Source organism: Pelecanus crispus, chromosome 3, assembly GCF_030463565.1.
Source record: "Pelecanus crispus isolate bPelCri1 chromosome 3, bPelCri1.pri, whole genome shotgun sequence".
NCBI classification, from domain to species: Eukaryota; Metazoa; Chordata; class Aves; order Pelecaniformes; family Pelecanidae; genus Pelecanus; species Pelecanus crispus.
In genome coordinates this window covers 57,516,441-57,532,485 of record NC_134645.1, presented here as the reverse complement: position 1 = coordinate 57,532,485, position 16,045 = coordinate 57,516,441, and the positions used below count along the sequence as shown (strand labels likewise).

Genomic DNA, 16,045 nt, shown 5'->3' with positions numbered 1-16,045 from the left:
GACTGTCAGGAACTTAGCAGCTCAGGCACCAAATTTACTTCCTTGCCCTAGGCAGGTAGGAGAGAACTTCCCAAGGCTAATGTAAAGGAAGCATAAAACACTGCTACAATAAACATTCGGCTTCCCTGTCTCCATCATTGCCTTCCATGTGTTGGACCTGATGTGTGCACATCCCTTAGTGCTACATATTCTGTTCCTTCTTTAACCCACAGAAAGTGGGTTGTGAAAATCAGTGATGAAAATTGTGGTGATTTCTTAGCAGGAAATAAGCAAGAATGGGAGAATGAATATTGGAAAGTGCACAGAGAGCAAGAGCCACAAAAGAGGCTGGACCTACAGCCTGGCCTCTTAAGATGAGAAGGAGGAGGACTTTGTTTAAGAAAAGGACAAGAGAAAGAGGGCTGAGAACCAGAAATCAACACTGGAGCTGAAAATCACAAAGCATCTTCTGTTTTCCAAGCCTGAGCGTTACTGCCTTGTTTTTCTCTACTGGGTTGTCTCAGTCTGTGGGGAAAAAATTTTTTTGTTTATAATGAGTGTTGCTTATCTGTATGTACTTTAAGAATGAAAGGTAAGCAAAGTATGAGCCATAAATAAAACTGGGATGCTTGGTTGTGGGCAAAGAGAGAGTCATATCCATTTCTTTCTTTTCCTTTCTGAGGTTCCAACATGCAAAATTTCAACTCTCTCTGTACTTCCTAGAGGAAAGAGAAGCTAGAATTACTCTCTCTATGTCTGTTTTTCTTAATTGAGTCTTTGGGATCTCTCTAGTTAAAGATGATTTAAAGAAGTGCATATTTACAGCTGTATTCAGACCTCAATCTTGCAAATATGCATGTTCAGATAATGTCAGTACCACTGCAGAGCTCCACTGAATCACATGGGAAAAGGGATTCTTGCCACTGAGTTCAATGGGGCTCCAAGCAGGAGGCAGCTCCATTGCTTGGCAATCAGCTACTAATTGAGGTGTTGCTTAGAAAAGGGATAAATTTCAAATTCCCCAGGAAACAATTCCTTCTCATATCCCCATTCTTTCAAAGGAAGAACGTAAAAAAAGGAATGCTGTTTTCAGGATTGTGAAGAATCAGGATAGCAAGAAGCAATAAGAACTGGGCACTTTATAATGTAGACTCAACAGACAGGAGTAAAATTGGGCAAGAACATACATGTCTCTTCCTAGTAAGAAGAACCTACTTGGATTTTAGTATGACCTTGTATTAGACTGATACAAAATCAGTTACTGTGGGCTGGAGGATGAATTCAGGAAGGGGAATAAAATATTACTAAAATCTCACATTCCCTTAATGGAATTTTTGAACCTGCACAGACTGTTTTCATTTTTCCAAAAATATATTACAAGGCACAGAGTGGCATTAATGCAATATCAATCAAGAGTTGGCAATTTCAGGGATATGATTGTAGGTTGAAAGCCATTCTTGTGTTTCCTTATAATACTGTTCCCTTTTCTATCAGTTATCTGTCAAAGAATACAGTATGCAGACTAAAAGCTCTTACACAGTCTTGCATATGACAAGTTGTAGTACAATGTTTGCAGCTTTGATATGCAGCTTGAATTTTAAGTGGAGAAATGTGGTCTAACAAACACATTTGGATATAGAGACGTGCATAAGTTCTTTATCCTTTTCTTCTTTTCTTAAATGAAAAATTTCTGCTTTGAGTAAGGACAGGTTCAGTGCTGCAGTACTTCCACCCCATGCCCTCACTCACACATGTACAGCTTTAACCGTTTCGGGCTGTGTCCAAACTAAAAATGATTATTCCAGAAGAAGTGGGTTTGACATGGGTTGTGAAACTCTAAGAGAGCAAGGACCATGGAGGCAGCTGGATTTCACACACATATGGCAGCATTTACAGAAGCGATTAAAACATTCTGCACATAAGAAAATGAATCTTTCTTTTAATATAAGGGCAAGCTCTCCAGTGTATTGGGAAATGATGTGACCAAATAGGTGGTGTCATATGAACAAGTTACTTGTGAGGTGAGCCAGACTGTGAGCCAGCTGGTCACAGGCACACTCTTGCTCTGGTTAGTCTGAGATGGCTGAAGTTACCTTTCCCCATAATACCAGACTGGCAGTAAGGTTTGCTATCCTGGAAGGCAGAATGGAAAACAGCAATGGTGAACAATGCTGGCATGTAACTGGCCAAAACAACCACCCATGGAGCCAAACTCCAAAACAACCACGTGTGTTTTGAGACACATTCCTTTATATACTATGTAAGTTTGAAGTATTTGCATTATGCATTTTGTAATATACTCAAAGCATTAGAGCTGGTAGAGTTGCCATATCTGAAGCCAGAACAGCTACTGGAAATTTTGAACTAGATAGAGTTATATGGGTCTACATCCGAGTCTAGTTAGGGTAAAATGAACAATGTTTCTGTTAGCTTGCGAACCTTAGCATTTATCCACGCATCAGAAGTCCAGTCTAGGGGCTGAAAGTTCTGACAGTTGTCACATAACGTTTTATAGTCAGAGGCCTACCCAAATTGTTTGCCCTAGAGAGGTAATTTTTTACATACCTGCCATAAGCTAAAAGTAGGCAGTTACCCTAGAACAGACAAGAGCTCGAAATGGATCTGTCCCCTGCCCCTTGCATAGGCCCAGAGAAGGATGTGGTGTTGACTACTGCATCCCTCGCATCTTCTCCAGCCATTTCTGGGAATTTGAGTGATATGATTACTATTGAGAAAGGAAATGGGAGGTACTCAATGAAAGTAAAAAGTTCAGCAATTTTACCAGCATGTTCTTAATGACAGTATAGTAAGCACATAAAGCTGTTGATTTTCCAGAGCTACATCCACGTCATTTTTCCCAGAGGCAGTGCAGTCAGTTAAGTGACTGCATTCGTACCCTTCTGATAAAGCTCTGCTTCACATTTCTGCATAAAAGCTCTTCAAAGAAAAGATTCTGCACAGAAGAAATAAGCCTTTGAAAAAGTGCTTCATGTTTTCTAATCTCATTGGGATAAAATCCTGAAACCCTGAATTCATCCTGAGATAGAAAAAGAGTTGTATCTAAACAAATGGTTAAGGTTTGACAAAGCTGCAAGGGGTTCAAAACAGGAAATTATGTGAGTGTGAGGCAAACATAACTACAGGCATCTCTACCTCCTCTACCCATGACGATTGTAACTAGGAGTTTGAGAGAGTCAATTGCTCAAAGAACCTCACAGATTTTGAAAATGAAGTATGAGGAAGGTTACTGCCTTCTAAGAAGAAATACTGATTTATTCCATCTTGTGAAGTTAATGTGTTCACATGATATGATAACACCAAAAAACTTTTTACATATTTGTGTGACATTCTTGCACTAGTATAGAAAAGCTAAAAAACTAAGAAATTTCAGATCTGGCTCTCTTTGCTGTATTTAGGTGTTGTATGTGGTGTTCATCTTTTCATTTTGCTGAGGTACAAAAGCTCTTTTGGGTATTGTTACAGTGGTATGGTACGTTCACTCATCCACAAAGAGCTTTTCCATGTGGAGCTGCAGAAACACTAGGGCTAATCTGGAGCTAAATACAATTCTGCATGGGCATAAACTACTGCTGGCATACAAAGATCTGACAGACCATACAGATCACATTTCATATGTGATCATTTCACATTCATTTCACATCACCATTCTCTGATATGATATTGCCCATGTCATAAATGCCACAGACTGATACAAGGATTACAGCATGAATAACAAAAAGGTTAATTGAACTTTCTTGCCCAAACTTGCTAACTCCAGCTGTGAAAATATAAATGAGGAACAACAAAAAAACCACCTACCTAAAATAACCCATCAAATTCGAAATAGGCCAGGGAATCAAGAGAAATGAACCTTGCTATAGACCAAAATGATGGATGGAATAAATTCTATCATCCTGACCTACTCAGAGAAGTATGCTGATACCAACCCTCCTATATTTTGAATTCAGGAACTGTACTTTCTAATTCTATGCTTGGTACTGATGAGAGTTGTGGAAATGCTCTCAGGTGACAAGACAATAAATAAGATTTGGGCTAAAATTGGAAAATTACACCTAAACATCAAACCAAATAACTAACAGGCAGACAATGCAGCATATGCAAAGCTGGAGTAATGCTTTTATGGAGATAAATAGTGTGTAATAAACTTAAAGCTACACTAAGCAGTAATTTCTCTGTATTATCTGAAAGATATTTACAAAAATTTGATTTATGCATTTGTGTCAATAGGTATGTGTTTGACTGTAAGGGAATTGCTTGCCTCTACTTTCAAAGTCTGACCTAGCTCGTCTATATCTTTGACTAAAAAAATCTAAAGTATACAGAGCTCATTGAGGAGACCAAACTGACCAGCTTTTTCTTACTATTTAAATGTAACGAGCTGTTTAAATGTATATACAGTTTAAATATAACAAGCAATGCAAATAGCAAATAGTAAAAAAGTTGGTCAGTTTTGTTAATAAAGGCTAGTAATAGAAATAAGAGTTGCTTAAAGGCCACTGTGTCTTGCAAATACTCTCTGAAAGCGTATGCCAGACTGCAAACTCTTGTTTATTCCAGAGCACTCTCTTTGTGCAATGTTGGCACGACGATGCATTTATGCAATAAGCCCAAAGATGGAGTGAGAGAGTCTTTTATAACACTTTAATAACTCAGTAGGAAAACTAACCTCAGTGAAGTAACCGCTGAGTAGGTTTCAGTTAATAATGGATTGTGTACTTCAGCAGCTGAATTAAACTTATTTATATTAAAAAACAAACAAACAAAAAACCTCAAAAATAAACCCATCTGGGAGCTGTCTTACAATAGTTGGACAGAGCCCACAGAACTAAACAAAGAGAAAAAGATTTCTGTCAGCTGGGTCCTGTAAGAGAAAAAAAAGGTGACATCCAAGTCCACAAAGTTGCTGTCTCGCCCATTGCTCGGGTACGTACTGTGTCTGCTATGGAGGAGTAGACTAGCAACTACCACAGCTGGAATTTACCAGACCCTGAATTAGTGAAACACAGTACCTTCTGGCAAAAAAAAAAATTATTTGTCCTGCTGTACTCAGACCTATCTTTAGACTCTGGGACAGCCAAGCTTATTTGGAGTGAAACAAGTTAAAGAGAGCACACAGGAGTTCACCAAGCAGAACTAAATAGTCTCTGGCAAGGATACAGTGCTACGTCCCGGGAGCACTCGGAGCAGCAGAGATCCAGTTGGAAAAAGATGTGCTCTACAGCCCTACCTTCAAAACCTTAGCAAGCAATGCTTCATTAATTTCCAAGCACTTGTATTAGGCTTTACAGCTATTAAAACCCTGGTGCTGAGCCCCAGTGGTAGCTCAGACACCAAAAGTCTGTAAGATAGAAGTTTTGTCCTCTCCTGAAACACTAGCAATGTTTCAAGCTGTACTGTAGTTTCTGTCTCAATTTGAGCTGTAGCTATCAATATATCATGTGTTACCAGTGTTATTCCTGGCTATCGGTAAGACTAATCCAGATAACCCCATTTATGTCTCACAGTATGCGTGCTGTATGCTTCGGCAAAACAGCCAAAGAAACCTCCACCACCAAGCCCAGCAACATTCCCCCTTCCCAACATCTGGTTTAATTAGCTGAGAGAATACATCTCTTTACCTTCCAGGGGCATCTCCCTTTTCATCAAACCAAACTTCTTCTCCAGAAACACCAATGAATGAGGATTTGAGGAGGAACTCCAAGAGCTTGCTGCCGTCAATTGGCTTCATAGCATCACACAGCCCAACATGTCCAGGGCAAAGGGAATGATGCATATTTTGGAGCCCATGAGCCATGGCATATATAGCATTGATGACAAATCCCATTTTACTGTCCTGCACATAGTTTTCTTCTAGGCTTTCATTGCCTAAAATAGTAAGAAAAAAGTGTTGTTATAAACAAAGATGAAATTACATGGTCATATGAAAAAGCACTGAGAGATAAAAAGGAGTTTTTCTTATTTCTGTTATAAAGATTTAGAAGCATAAATCAGGTGCCAGCCAAGGATTTTAATTACATTTAAAAAGACCAAACTACTTTTTTTTTCAGAAATCTTTAATTCATTGAAAGCGAAATGCCTCATGAGAAAGCACCAGTTTAATCAAATTGTCAGCTTTAATTTGTTCTTTTTGGAATTTTTGCTTGTCATTCCCCAATGTTATTTATGCCAAGAAGGGTTAAACAGCCCAGCATCATAACAATGCATTTCAGCTAGAACAATTTTTTAGAGCAATTTGCTTGTAAAGTTGACTTTTTGTCACACTTCAAGGTATTTTTTTTTTATTTCATGTTTTTGAGGGCCAAGATAGCAACGTCCCTTTCAGTGTTAATAAGCAAACAACCTAAATCATCATCACTTCTCAAGTTATCAGAACTAATCATTTTAGCTAAAAGTAGTAGTAGGTATGCCAATGTGGGACTGCTACAGGAAGTCAAACGAAGTTCATAACACTAAAGGACATTTTATGTAACTGCAGCTTAGAAGATCCTGTATGAGCAGACACTAAAGTCTCTGTCCATCGAGCAGAAGCAATGTGGCAGTGAAGGTTTTCCCCACACGCAGGTTTTAGCTCTGATCTGCTGATGTGCAGGCATTGCCAGAGGGTACCATTTGTGGTTGCATTTCACATCAGACCTCACTGGCTCCTGAGCCGTTCCCCCGCTTCCCATCACGAGCTGCTGAACACTGTCAATGCCGACCCTGAGTCATGGCAGACCTGTGCTGCAGGGATCCTGAGGGAGCTGGAAGTAAGAAACCCCCCTGTTTCATTTCCTTCCCCCCGAGTCATTTTATCACAATATGCTCCAAACTGCAAGATGCTTTTATCTGTAGACCTCCCACGTTACTTGGTGTTTAACAGGCATTTGCAATCCAGTATCTGTTACTTTGTCTAAGTAACACCTTGTCTACGCTAGGGAAGTAGGATGTGTGAGAGACTAGGTGTTAACTGACACTTCTCAAATTCAGGTTGGAGAAGATAGTTGTCATTTTAATACGAAGAAAAGAGGAAAATCTACAAGTTCACTGAAACTTTCAAGTTAAGAAATAGTTCCTTCACCTAATGTAGATATGATATGGTTTTCAAATCAAATCATGAAGACCATCCTTACATTTACCCTTTGAAAAGGCTCTGATTTGGTAAGTCTTCTCAGCTCATTCGCCCTACAGCTCAGAAATGTCAACTGGGGATTCATTAGGATAGCAGAGATCCCAAAGGCAGGTATGTCTAGGTTTCTTTCTCTGGGTCTTCCTCACACAGGACATTCATTGCAACTGGGCAGGAAAGTCTTGCTTCAGTAACTGTTATCCAGATGAGCGGAACATAGCAAACAGTTGTGATGGTGAATTAAAAAAGCCTTGTGAAAATAACATAATCTCACTGAATGAGTTCATGTGCTCCTGTCACTGCCATACATTCACCACCAGCACCACCAAGCAGGGAGCAGCTGGAGAAATATTTCCCAGAGGCAACATATCTGCCACTTTCTTTGCAGGAGAAGGTTCACAGCTCCCATTCAAATTTCATGAAACCAGTGCCATTCAGATCCATGTTCAGAAACACAGAAGGAATAGAAACTTTATATGTAAACTGACAGAATATTTATGCAGAGAAGCAAAGAGTATGCCACTACGTGTACCCTCACTTATGTATTGCATATAGTATGTACGGCATGGTCTAGACATCTGTTGCCTGGATATGTTAATGTGCAGTCTGTATATGGTATCTCTAGGTGTGTTTTACCTGCTTATTAGTCCCTTAGGATTAACACACTGTGAATTTATCACTGATTCTGCTTTCTTGTAGATAGAAAATGAATGTGTTCTCCATCCCTATGTGAATGAGAGGCAGAAAGCCCCTGAGCTCTGCATGTCAGTCCTTTCTTTCTTGTGAAGCTTCTGGGCAGCCAGTCATGGAAGAGATCACAAAATGACTGATAGGACACAGCACTCACTATCAACTGTTTTCTATGTGAGTGTTTGTCTCAGATACCTCCTTAATTTCTCAATTAGTCAAAAAAAAAAAAGGAACATAAACATCAGTGACACTTGCAGGACTTAATGATAGCATCCCTACGTGTTTCCTGAGGCAAGCATTCATGCAGCTGCTGGAGGTGGAAAACTACATGTAACAGAACTTGCCAAAGTTTTAAAAAGAGGCCATTTACCTCAAGTATGTATTAACTCAGCAAAGCATGCATTTGGTTTCTCATATTTCAATACAATATGCATACCTCCAAAAAGAATAAATATTTGATGGTGGGAGGATTTGCTTTTGACTAATTAGGAGTGAACATCTAGCTTACATTGAGGCTCCAAGCATATAGTCCCACACTGCAGAGGTGACTGCCTTAACGTCACCTATAGAAATAATTGTACTGTAGTGGAGAGCAACATGTGAAGCATCATATGGTAATGCATTCTCTACAGATCAGTAATATAAACATCTCTATGTGTAAATAAGATATTTTCCAGTAAGTCTAGTGTGCAAAGTCATGTTTTACCCAAACTTAACTCCCTGCAGGCAAAATCAATTTTATTTCATTTTCATCATTATAAGTTATCAATATACTTATGCACTTGTGTCTGTAAAAAATCACTTACGACAATCAGTAAGAAATGTGTGGGTTTTTTTAAAACAAATGAAATCATGCAATTATGTTCAGCCAGAGACAAAACAGAGGCAATCAATGTTCAATTAAGTTTTCACAGGACAGCTTTTCAATAAATGCAAGAAGTATATTATGTCTGTTATGGGGCTTCGCTGTAAAGTTGTATTTTTCCTCAGTAGGTCTTTGAAAGGTAACAAAGGGCAAAGCAGAACTCTGGACTGTGAAATGCTTATTTTTCCTTCCTCTCTCATCCTTTGGAAAAAATACCATTGATCTACAAATACTAAAACATTAAAAATGGAAAAGTATTTTGTTAGCCTTTTTTAATTGTTATTTTAGGTACCTTAGCTTTCACTAAGCAAAGAAAAATTGTAAGCCATGTGAGTACTGGATTAATTGAAGTCACTCAAATTAGGCCATAACTTTTTTGAATGACCTTGAAGAATTTAGGTGTCCTAAATGTCATACTTACTTATTTTTGTATTGGATGCAATGCAAATCTTCCTTTAATAATTTTGTTTTAACAGTTCCTCAATAGTTTGGGTCATTTTCTCTTATTACAGTTTTGGTTTTAGTCATTGTTTCTGTCAGTCAATCTTAAAGCTGAAAAAGGAGGCTGGTATATACAGACATATACTACTAAAACAAACAAACAAACAAAAAAACCCACAAAGAACCTCCAAACACCACACTCTGACTGCACACAACTGAAAAATGCTCCCAACACTGCTAAAAGTAATACCTAAGTAGAGGGGGAAGGAAGACAAGGCAGACCAAAGTTTCATGAAACTCACTGTGAGCCTTTCCTTTTACCATAATGTGCCTCAAATCTAACTAATATTAGTGTCAGCTAGGTACTTAGAAGGACCTGAATGTAAAGCAACTATGAATTTTGGCTAGTGCCTTTGCTGTGAAGTCAGTGTGGGGCTAACAGTGTTCTCGAGAGCAGAGTGGGTACTCGTGCAAATCCCACTTGACAAACTGAAATTAAGAAAAACTATACTGTCAGAACTATGGTTAGAAATTTTAACTTTCATGTATAAAGGAAAGATAGGTAAAGTCTATGATAATATTCAGTAAGAAATTAAGCACAAAGGATTAGTCATTTGCAGTCCTCAGAAAGGCTAGGGCAGGGAGGAATTTGGGATGGAAAGAAATGTAAAAACATTTTGGTTGAGGAATGTGACCAATACCTAGCCAGTTGGTAAATTTTGAACAAGCACACACATTTGCTAAAGAACACAGTCTGTTCACAGATGAGTCTTGATTAGAATAAAAATCCAAAATCTGTTGAATAAAATTGTTATAAACAGTAATGTTTCATCCGGAATAGACAGATAGTTTTATGGTTTGTTACTAACTGTCATCTGCTGAATATTCAAGGTCACATAAAAACAGATTTTGTTGCCTTGATCCAGTTAGCAACTATTATGAGAGCTATCATCTCTTCTGGTGGTCCTGACAGAGGTCTGAAGGTCTTAGAAATTGTATATACTGCCTTCTTTATTTGTAGTGGTCTTTCCTGGGACTGATATGCTTCATGGGTAGGCCATATGAGATTTTAGCTTTGTTGCGAGTTACAACATGGTGATGGGTTACGTTCAATATGAGTGCTCATTTAAGCAAAAAAACTATTCTGGAAGCACAGTCGGGGCTAAATTTCACTGGGAAGATGAAATAAAAGAAATCTCCCATACTTGGACTGCATACATAACAATCTGGCACAAAGCTGTGCCAAAGAGTAAAGAGGCCTTCCCCCCACCCCCACCCCGAATGCCAGGTGGCAGAGCAGGGGTTACACCAATGAACAGGTAGAGCAGTACCCAGGCTTGCATTGTCCATGTCCATATGCATTGGAGAAATCGTGGAGGCAGATTTCTTATGCTCTTCTTTAGACCCAACATACACCACCTTAAAAACAGGGTGGTCAAACACTGGAACAAGCTTCCTAGAGATGTGGTCAATGCCCCAAGCCTGTCAGTGTTTTAGAGGCATTTGGACAATGCTCTTAATAACATGCTTTAACTTTTGGTCGGCCCTGAAGTGGCCAGGCAGTTGGACTAGATGGTCATTGTAGGTCCCAACTGAACTGAATTAAAAAAAAAAAAAACAAAACACAAACCCAAAAAACCTGACTCTGAGCAAACATACCTATGTGGCTCTGTACGAGTTTGTGTAGAGATGTGCTAGTGACATAGCATGTCCTTGGAAAACAATGGAAGTCACATATCTTGCAGTGTCTCATGTTAGAGAAGACCTGACAAACTTTGTCCACAACAGATTTGTGTCATAGGATCTTGCAAGGAGCAGGGCAGAAGGCCAACATGCTGAACTGATCAGTCATTTCAAATCTGGGTCCCTAAAGGTAAGAGCTAAAGATTATTTTGGCAACTAAATTACATATGAGAGGTGATGAACAGACTTAACTTACTGTGATTTTAGTGGACTTTTAAGATATTTGGCTTCTTAGAAAAATTAGAGTGCTTTTATTTGGGTGCTTAACTGTCTAATTATGGTTTTATCTTGAGACATATAGGAGAGAAAATGCAATAAATTCTTCATTTCTGTTTTGTCATCGATTCAGTGAAATATTTTTTCTTTTTCATTTTATTTAGTAATGGCTAATCCTCTGAATAACTATGCCAAACTAAGATTTTATGAAATAATATTTGCAAAGTGTTTCTTTTGTTTAAAGTCATTTGCTGTTATTGGTTCAGATATTTTACAAACATTGCCAGTTCACTCCCTCTTACGTTCTATTTATAACATCTCTTACACTATCTAACAACAAAGATAACAAGTTATTTAACAAATTTCACTTTAAGGCACTGCAAAATGAATAACAGATTATAGTGTCTCTAAATGTAATTAGTATAATGATGGTGTGTTCAAAACCTGTGCACTAACTAGCTTTTTCTCTTCATATAACCTTCTTAATAACAAGTGGATTCTGTTCATTAATATTGTAAGGCTGAATGAAACCTTGATGTTATAAAGACGGCTTTTGTTCATGCCACTGTGCTCATCATGTCCAAACGTAAATCACAGACAACAAGTTAGATTAGTAAAAGTCAGTTATTCTATATGAAAACATCCAAACACCCATCTCTTTCAGCCCGCAATCACATATACAGCTACAAGAATTTCTGAAGTTGTGTTTTCAGAAGTAACTGCCTGTTTTCCAGGCAATTCCAGCTGTAGCTGACTGCCTATGAGCGAAAGGCCAGGAAATGCTACCTTGTGACCAGAGCAAGTCATTGTAGGTCAGGGCTGTAGGCTACACTTGTCTCAATGACCTTGTTGTCTCTATGCGCAAGCTAATGTGACTGCTAACAATCTGTGGAAAAATTATCTTTTTGTGTGTGTTTTATCAAGCCAAAAGAGGGTCAGAAAAAAGAGGCTTTCCTTCAGTCTCAATTTAAAAACGATTTGTAATTTTCATGAGACAGAATGATAGGCTGAAAAATTTGTCACAGACGATAATAAATGCTTCATTCAACCTACAACAAATAATCCCATCATGGTAAATTATTGTTTCTTGTATGGCTTCTGCTCCCAGGAAACGAGTTACTATACTGTTTTCAAACAAAAGTGGACCATATGTGTAATGATTACCCCTTCACTTCCTTCTTTGATATCTGCATCCTTGCAGAAGGGAGGCAAGTTTAAGAGGCAGCCAAATACAGTGAAAGAGAGGAGATAGGACATATAGGGAGGATAGTAGAAGAGCTATCAAAAAGACACAAGATAAAACAGGTAACTCAATTCCCATTGTATGTGAACTATTTGTTTGACCGGATGAAGCTCCACTACTTGTCAGGTAAGGGTGAGGAAGGATATATCATTTAAGAAAAGGGATCTTTCCTTAACTGCCTTCTGAGCATCATGTCACTGGTCTACAGAAAATAATGCAGCACTCTATAGAATTGCAAGTTTCTCTGCCCTTTGGCAAGAAGAGAGGAAGCAGAGCTTTCACTGGGGAAGCTAAAAGGAGGGAATATCTTACAATATGTGGGTTCTACACCAGATTTCAAAACATGCTGATAAATTTGACATCTTACAGCACTCATGAAGCAATAAATGGAGTTCAGAGGGTTGCAGACTTCATTTTCAGGATGTCATTAAACCAGAAAGGTTTCGCTTCCATTCTTCAAATGGTTTTTATTTCCTCAAGCAAAGAGATTCAATTCACACAATTATATTTGATGTATTTTTCCCTGAAAAGCTAGGATACAATTACAGTTACCAGTTGAGATACACTGTTATTTTCTTTCTGAGCATGGGGAAATCTCTGGGTCTCCCAGATACTACTGCTTTGTTGCATCTGGTGAATGTTGCTTTTTAATTGGGATTAGTGTACTTCTATTGCATAAAACTACAGAGAGAAGTGAAAGCCATTCAAAAGCTGGGAATTCAGCAGAAACTCCTCAAAAGTTTGCACTAGAATTCTCTATCAAGGCATTAACAGGATGCTGATTGCAGTAATATTTGTATGCAATGGGTTATTTATTTTCACTAACAAAGTTGGTCAGATAACTAATGAACCTTCTCTTTGAATAAAGTTGATACTGAATTTAAAACAGTTTGGTGTTTTTCTTTTACTTACTTTTACCAACATATCTTTCACAGATGTCAACTCAATGGCTAAAAGAAACCAAAACATTAATTCAGCCATCAAGGCACAGGTTCTTCTTCATTTCAGACGTCTAACACCTAAGTTTTAGAAGATTAGTCCCCTTTTTGGATATACTATACACCACCACTGTCTTCAGTTTCCTTGTCTGTTTTTGTAAGGATGCCACATTATTCTTCAGTGTTTGAAAAGAAGTGTCTTCCTTTTGTCTCTCCCTGTGTGTCAGAAGCAGTGGGGAAAGATTTTAATTAAATTTACTTTCTTGGTTCTCCATATCATGTTATGTAAGCACAATAGGGCTTTAAGAGCTTAGTGTCAAAGACTCCGGAATGAGGCTGGCATACACAAATACAACAGTGCCACAGAGAAGCTGAAATATTATGAGGAGAAATGACTGCACAAGCTGCTGACTCACTCATTAATCAGATGCAGGGAGAGTCTCAGAGTCCCTAGGCACTGGGCAGGAGAAAGGGGGCTGAGCAGTGCTGCAAGCCCTATGCCAAGTCTGAACTCGCAGGTCCAGCCCATACACCATGCAACTTGGGAGCAAAACAAAAGGAAACTGATCTCTTTCTAACTGCTGCTGTCTTTCCCAGTCTACAAACTTTGCTTAGCAGACACAAGAGCCTGAAACTCACTTCCCCTCCCTGCCCTTTCTGCCTCTCCCCGTGGACATTCAGATTCTCACACAGATATATGACTCCAGGAAAAGCAGATCTGAGATGTAAACACCAAGTGACAATGCACATAACTCATGCTCACACTGTGGGATATGACAAAGCTGTGTTCAGATGAACCTGTCTCCAAGAGAGCAGAGAGAGCTTACCTCTTACGTCTCCTTTCTAGTGACCCAGAGGAGCTACGCAGGGGATGAGAAGACTGTCATTTCCCAAAGGCTGGCTGCAGCTTCAAGCAAATGGGAAGAGTAGGCATGCCTGATGTCTGTACCCGACAGTGCTGGGGCGAGCAGGCAGAGCGCGTCTGGGTGAGATATCATATATTCACAAACACTCCCAGCTGACGTGCAATGCTGCGGCCCCTCTCTGCCTTTGGAAGAGGCTAGAGGGAAGCTGGAGGCCTTTGCAGCAGCTGGCAGTGTGGCTTTGCCAGCACTGCGTCACTGGAGTGGGAGGCAGGTGAGTGCAAAACAGGCCTGCGGCAGAGAAAAAGTTCCTTTTTCCCTTCTCCATAAATCTGCATCACCTGCTCTGTCTCTTGTGTTGGCTAGCAGTAAAAGAAAGGGAAATGTAATGCACCACCTAAGGGCCATGCGAACAGCACAGCTGTCTGCACGCCAGCCACCCCCGGAAAGGGCTGTCTCTTCCTTCACTAGGCTGCCCCCAGCAAGGTGTAGCCCTGCACCATCACAGGTTTGCAACCTACACAGATTGTCCCCATGCCCCATCAGTGAGAGGTGAAAAAAACTGGGCACAGAGTTGAAAAGTTGCAAGAGTATGTGTCCACAGAAAGTATTTATAGCAACAGGAAAAAGAGCAGGAAACTGGATAACAAGCAGAGAACTTTCTCTACAAGTTAATGTATATGGCACATGTTGTTAAATACAGGTCTGGAGAGATCCACTTATAGCAGACGGCTTGACAGAATCTCACCAGCTTAATAAAGACTCTGTAGGGGATGACAGTATGGCCTGAAGCCTCTGTGTTTCTTCCCATTGGGCTAAAACTCTTTATAAGGAATTTCACTTAGGAAAAAACCTAGGGATAATGGCCCGATGAGGATGATTTGCTGAGATTCTTTCTCCTCTAAACAAGCCTGCAAGCTGGTATTTGGAACCTCTTCTGTACATATCCATTGCTATAAGCTGTTAAATGCTTGGCAGGAAATTTTAGCATTGTTTCTCTTTGTTCCTATCTTTTAGTGGAATGATCATGATGAAATAGCTCTGCAGTGAAGACTGCTTTCTGATGAAATAGAAACTGAAGGATACACAGAGTGCAGCTCAGTGCAGGGTAAAAAACCCAGCCCCCTTCAAAACAAAAAGCAAGCTCCACACCCGTGATATTTGTATGTGTTCTTGCAATGTGATCAGTTTGAGAAATACAATTCACAGAATGTCCAACAGTGAAGCAATATAACCAAAAATTGACAAGAAGGTTAAGCTGTAAGGTTGTTGATTGCCTCATTTTGGCTATTATCTTAATTCCTGTCCTTTGGAATTAATAGACTGGAAAACAACAGAGAAAAATAACTGTCCTTATTTGAGATAAATGAATTTCTGTATCTTGGACTCCCAGGCAAATACAGTTCAGTATCAGTTCAAATGGTTCAAAAAGAAACATGACTTTGTATTTATGTGCCATCCTTTTCATGGCTGCATTCATGCGCCAAAATGGGACTATACTTACAACTGCCATAATGCACATAAAATTATGCGTGTTCATTATTATGCACATTCGAATGAGGATGTTTGGAATTAACTCCATCATGAAGCGAGTAAGCTGTAAAGATATTTAACCTACTTGACAATCATAAAAAAATCAATATTTGGCCTTTCTAGCTTATGGAAAGTAATCCCCAGAGAAAATACTGTGATCGCCTATTGGAAGACTCATAGAACAGACCAGGAATCTGGCATGGAATGACAGTGGCTTATTAGTACCTACGGTCAAACACCCAAATGTAATATTCAAGGCTTAAAAGTAGAAATCAATAAAACTCTGCTTGTGATTCTGAACTTGGGGAATCCATCAAGTCGGAAGCAGTTTAGGCTTGAAAAAAAATCTACTCTAATTCAGATAGTTAGGACATAACATTAAATGACATGTTCATTCTAGAAACAGGC

At 39.2% G+C, this 16,045-nt stretch overlaps 1 protein-coding gene across 3 annotated transcripts in view; it reads right to left on the bottom strand.

The window, feature by feature from the left end:
- GRM1 (glutamate metabotropic receptor 1) overlaps window positions 1-16,045 on the bottom strand; it is a 189,300-nt gene that overhangs the window by 38,511 nt on the left and 134,744 nt on the right. For all 3 annotated transcript variants that reach the window (XM_075706808.1, XM_075706809.1, XM_075706810.1), the window contains exon 4: window positions 5,619-5,865. In XM_075706808.1, the coding sequence (XP_075562923.1) occupies window positions 5,619-5,865 (247 nt within the window). The remainder of the gene's footprint in view (window positions 1-5,618; window positions 5,866-16,045) is intronic.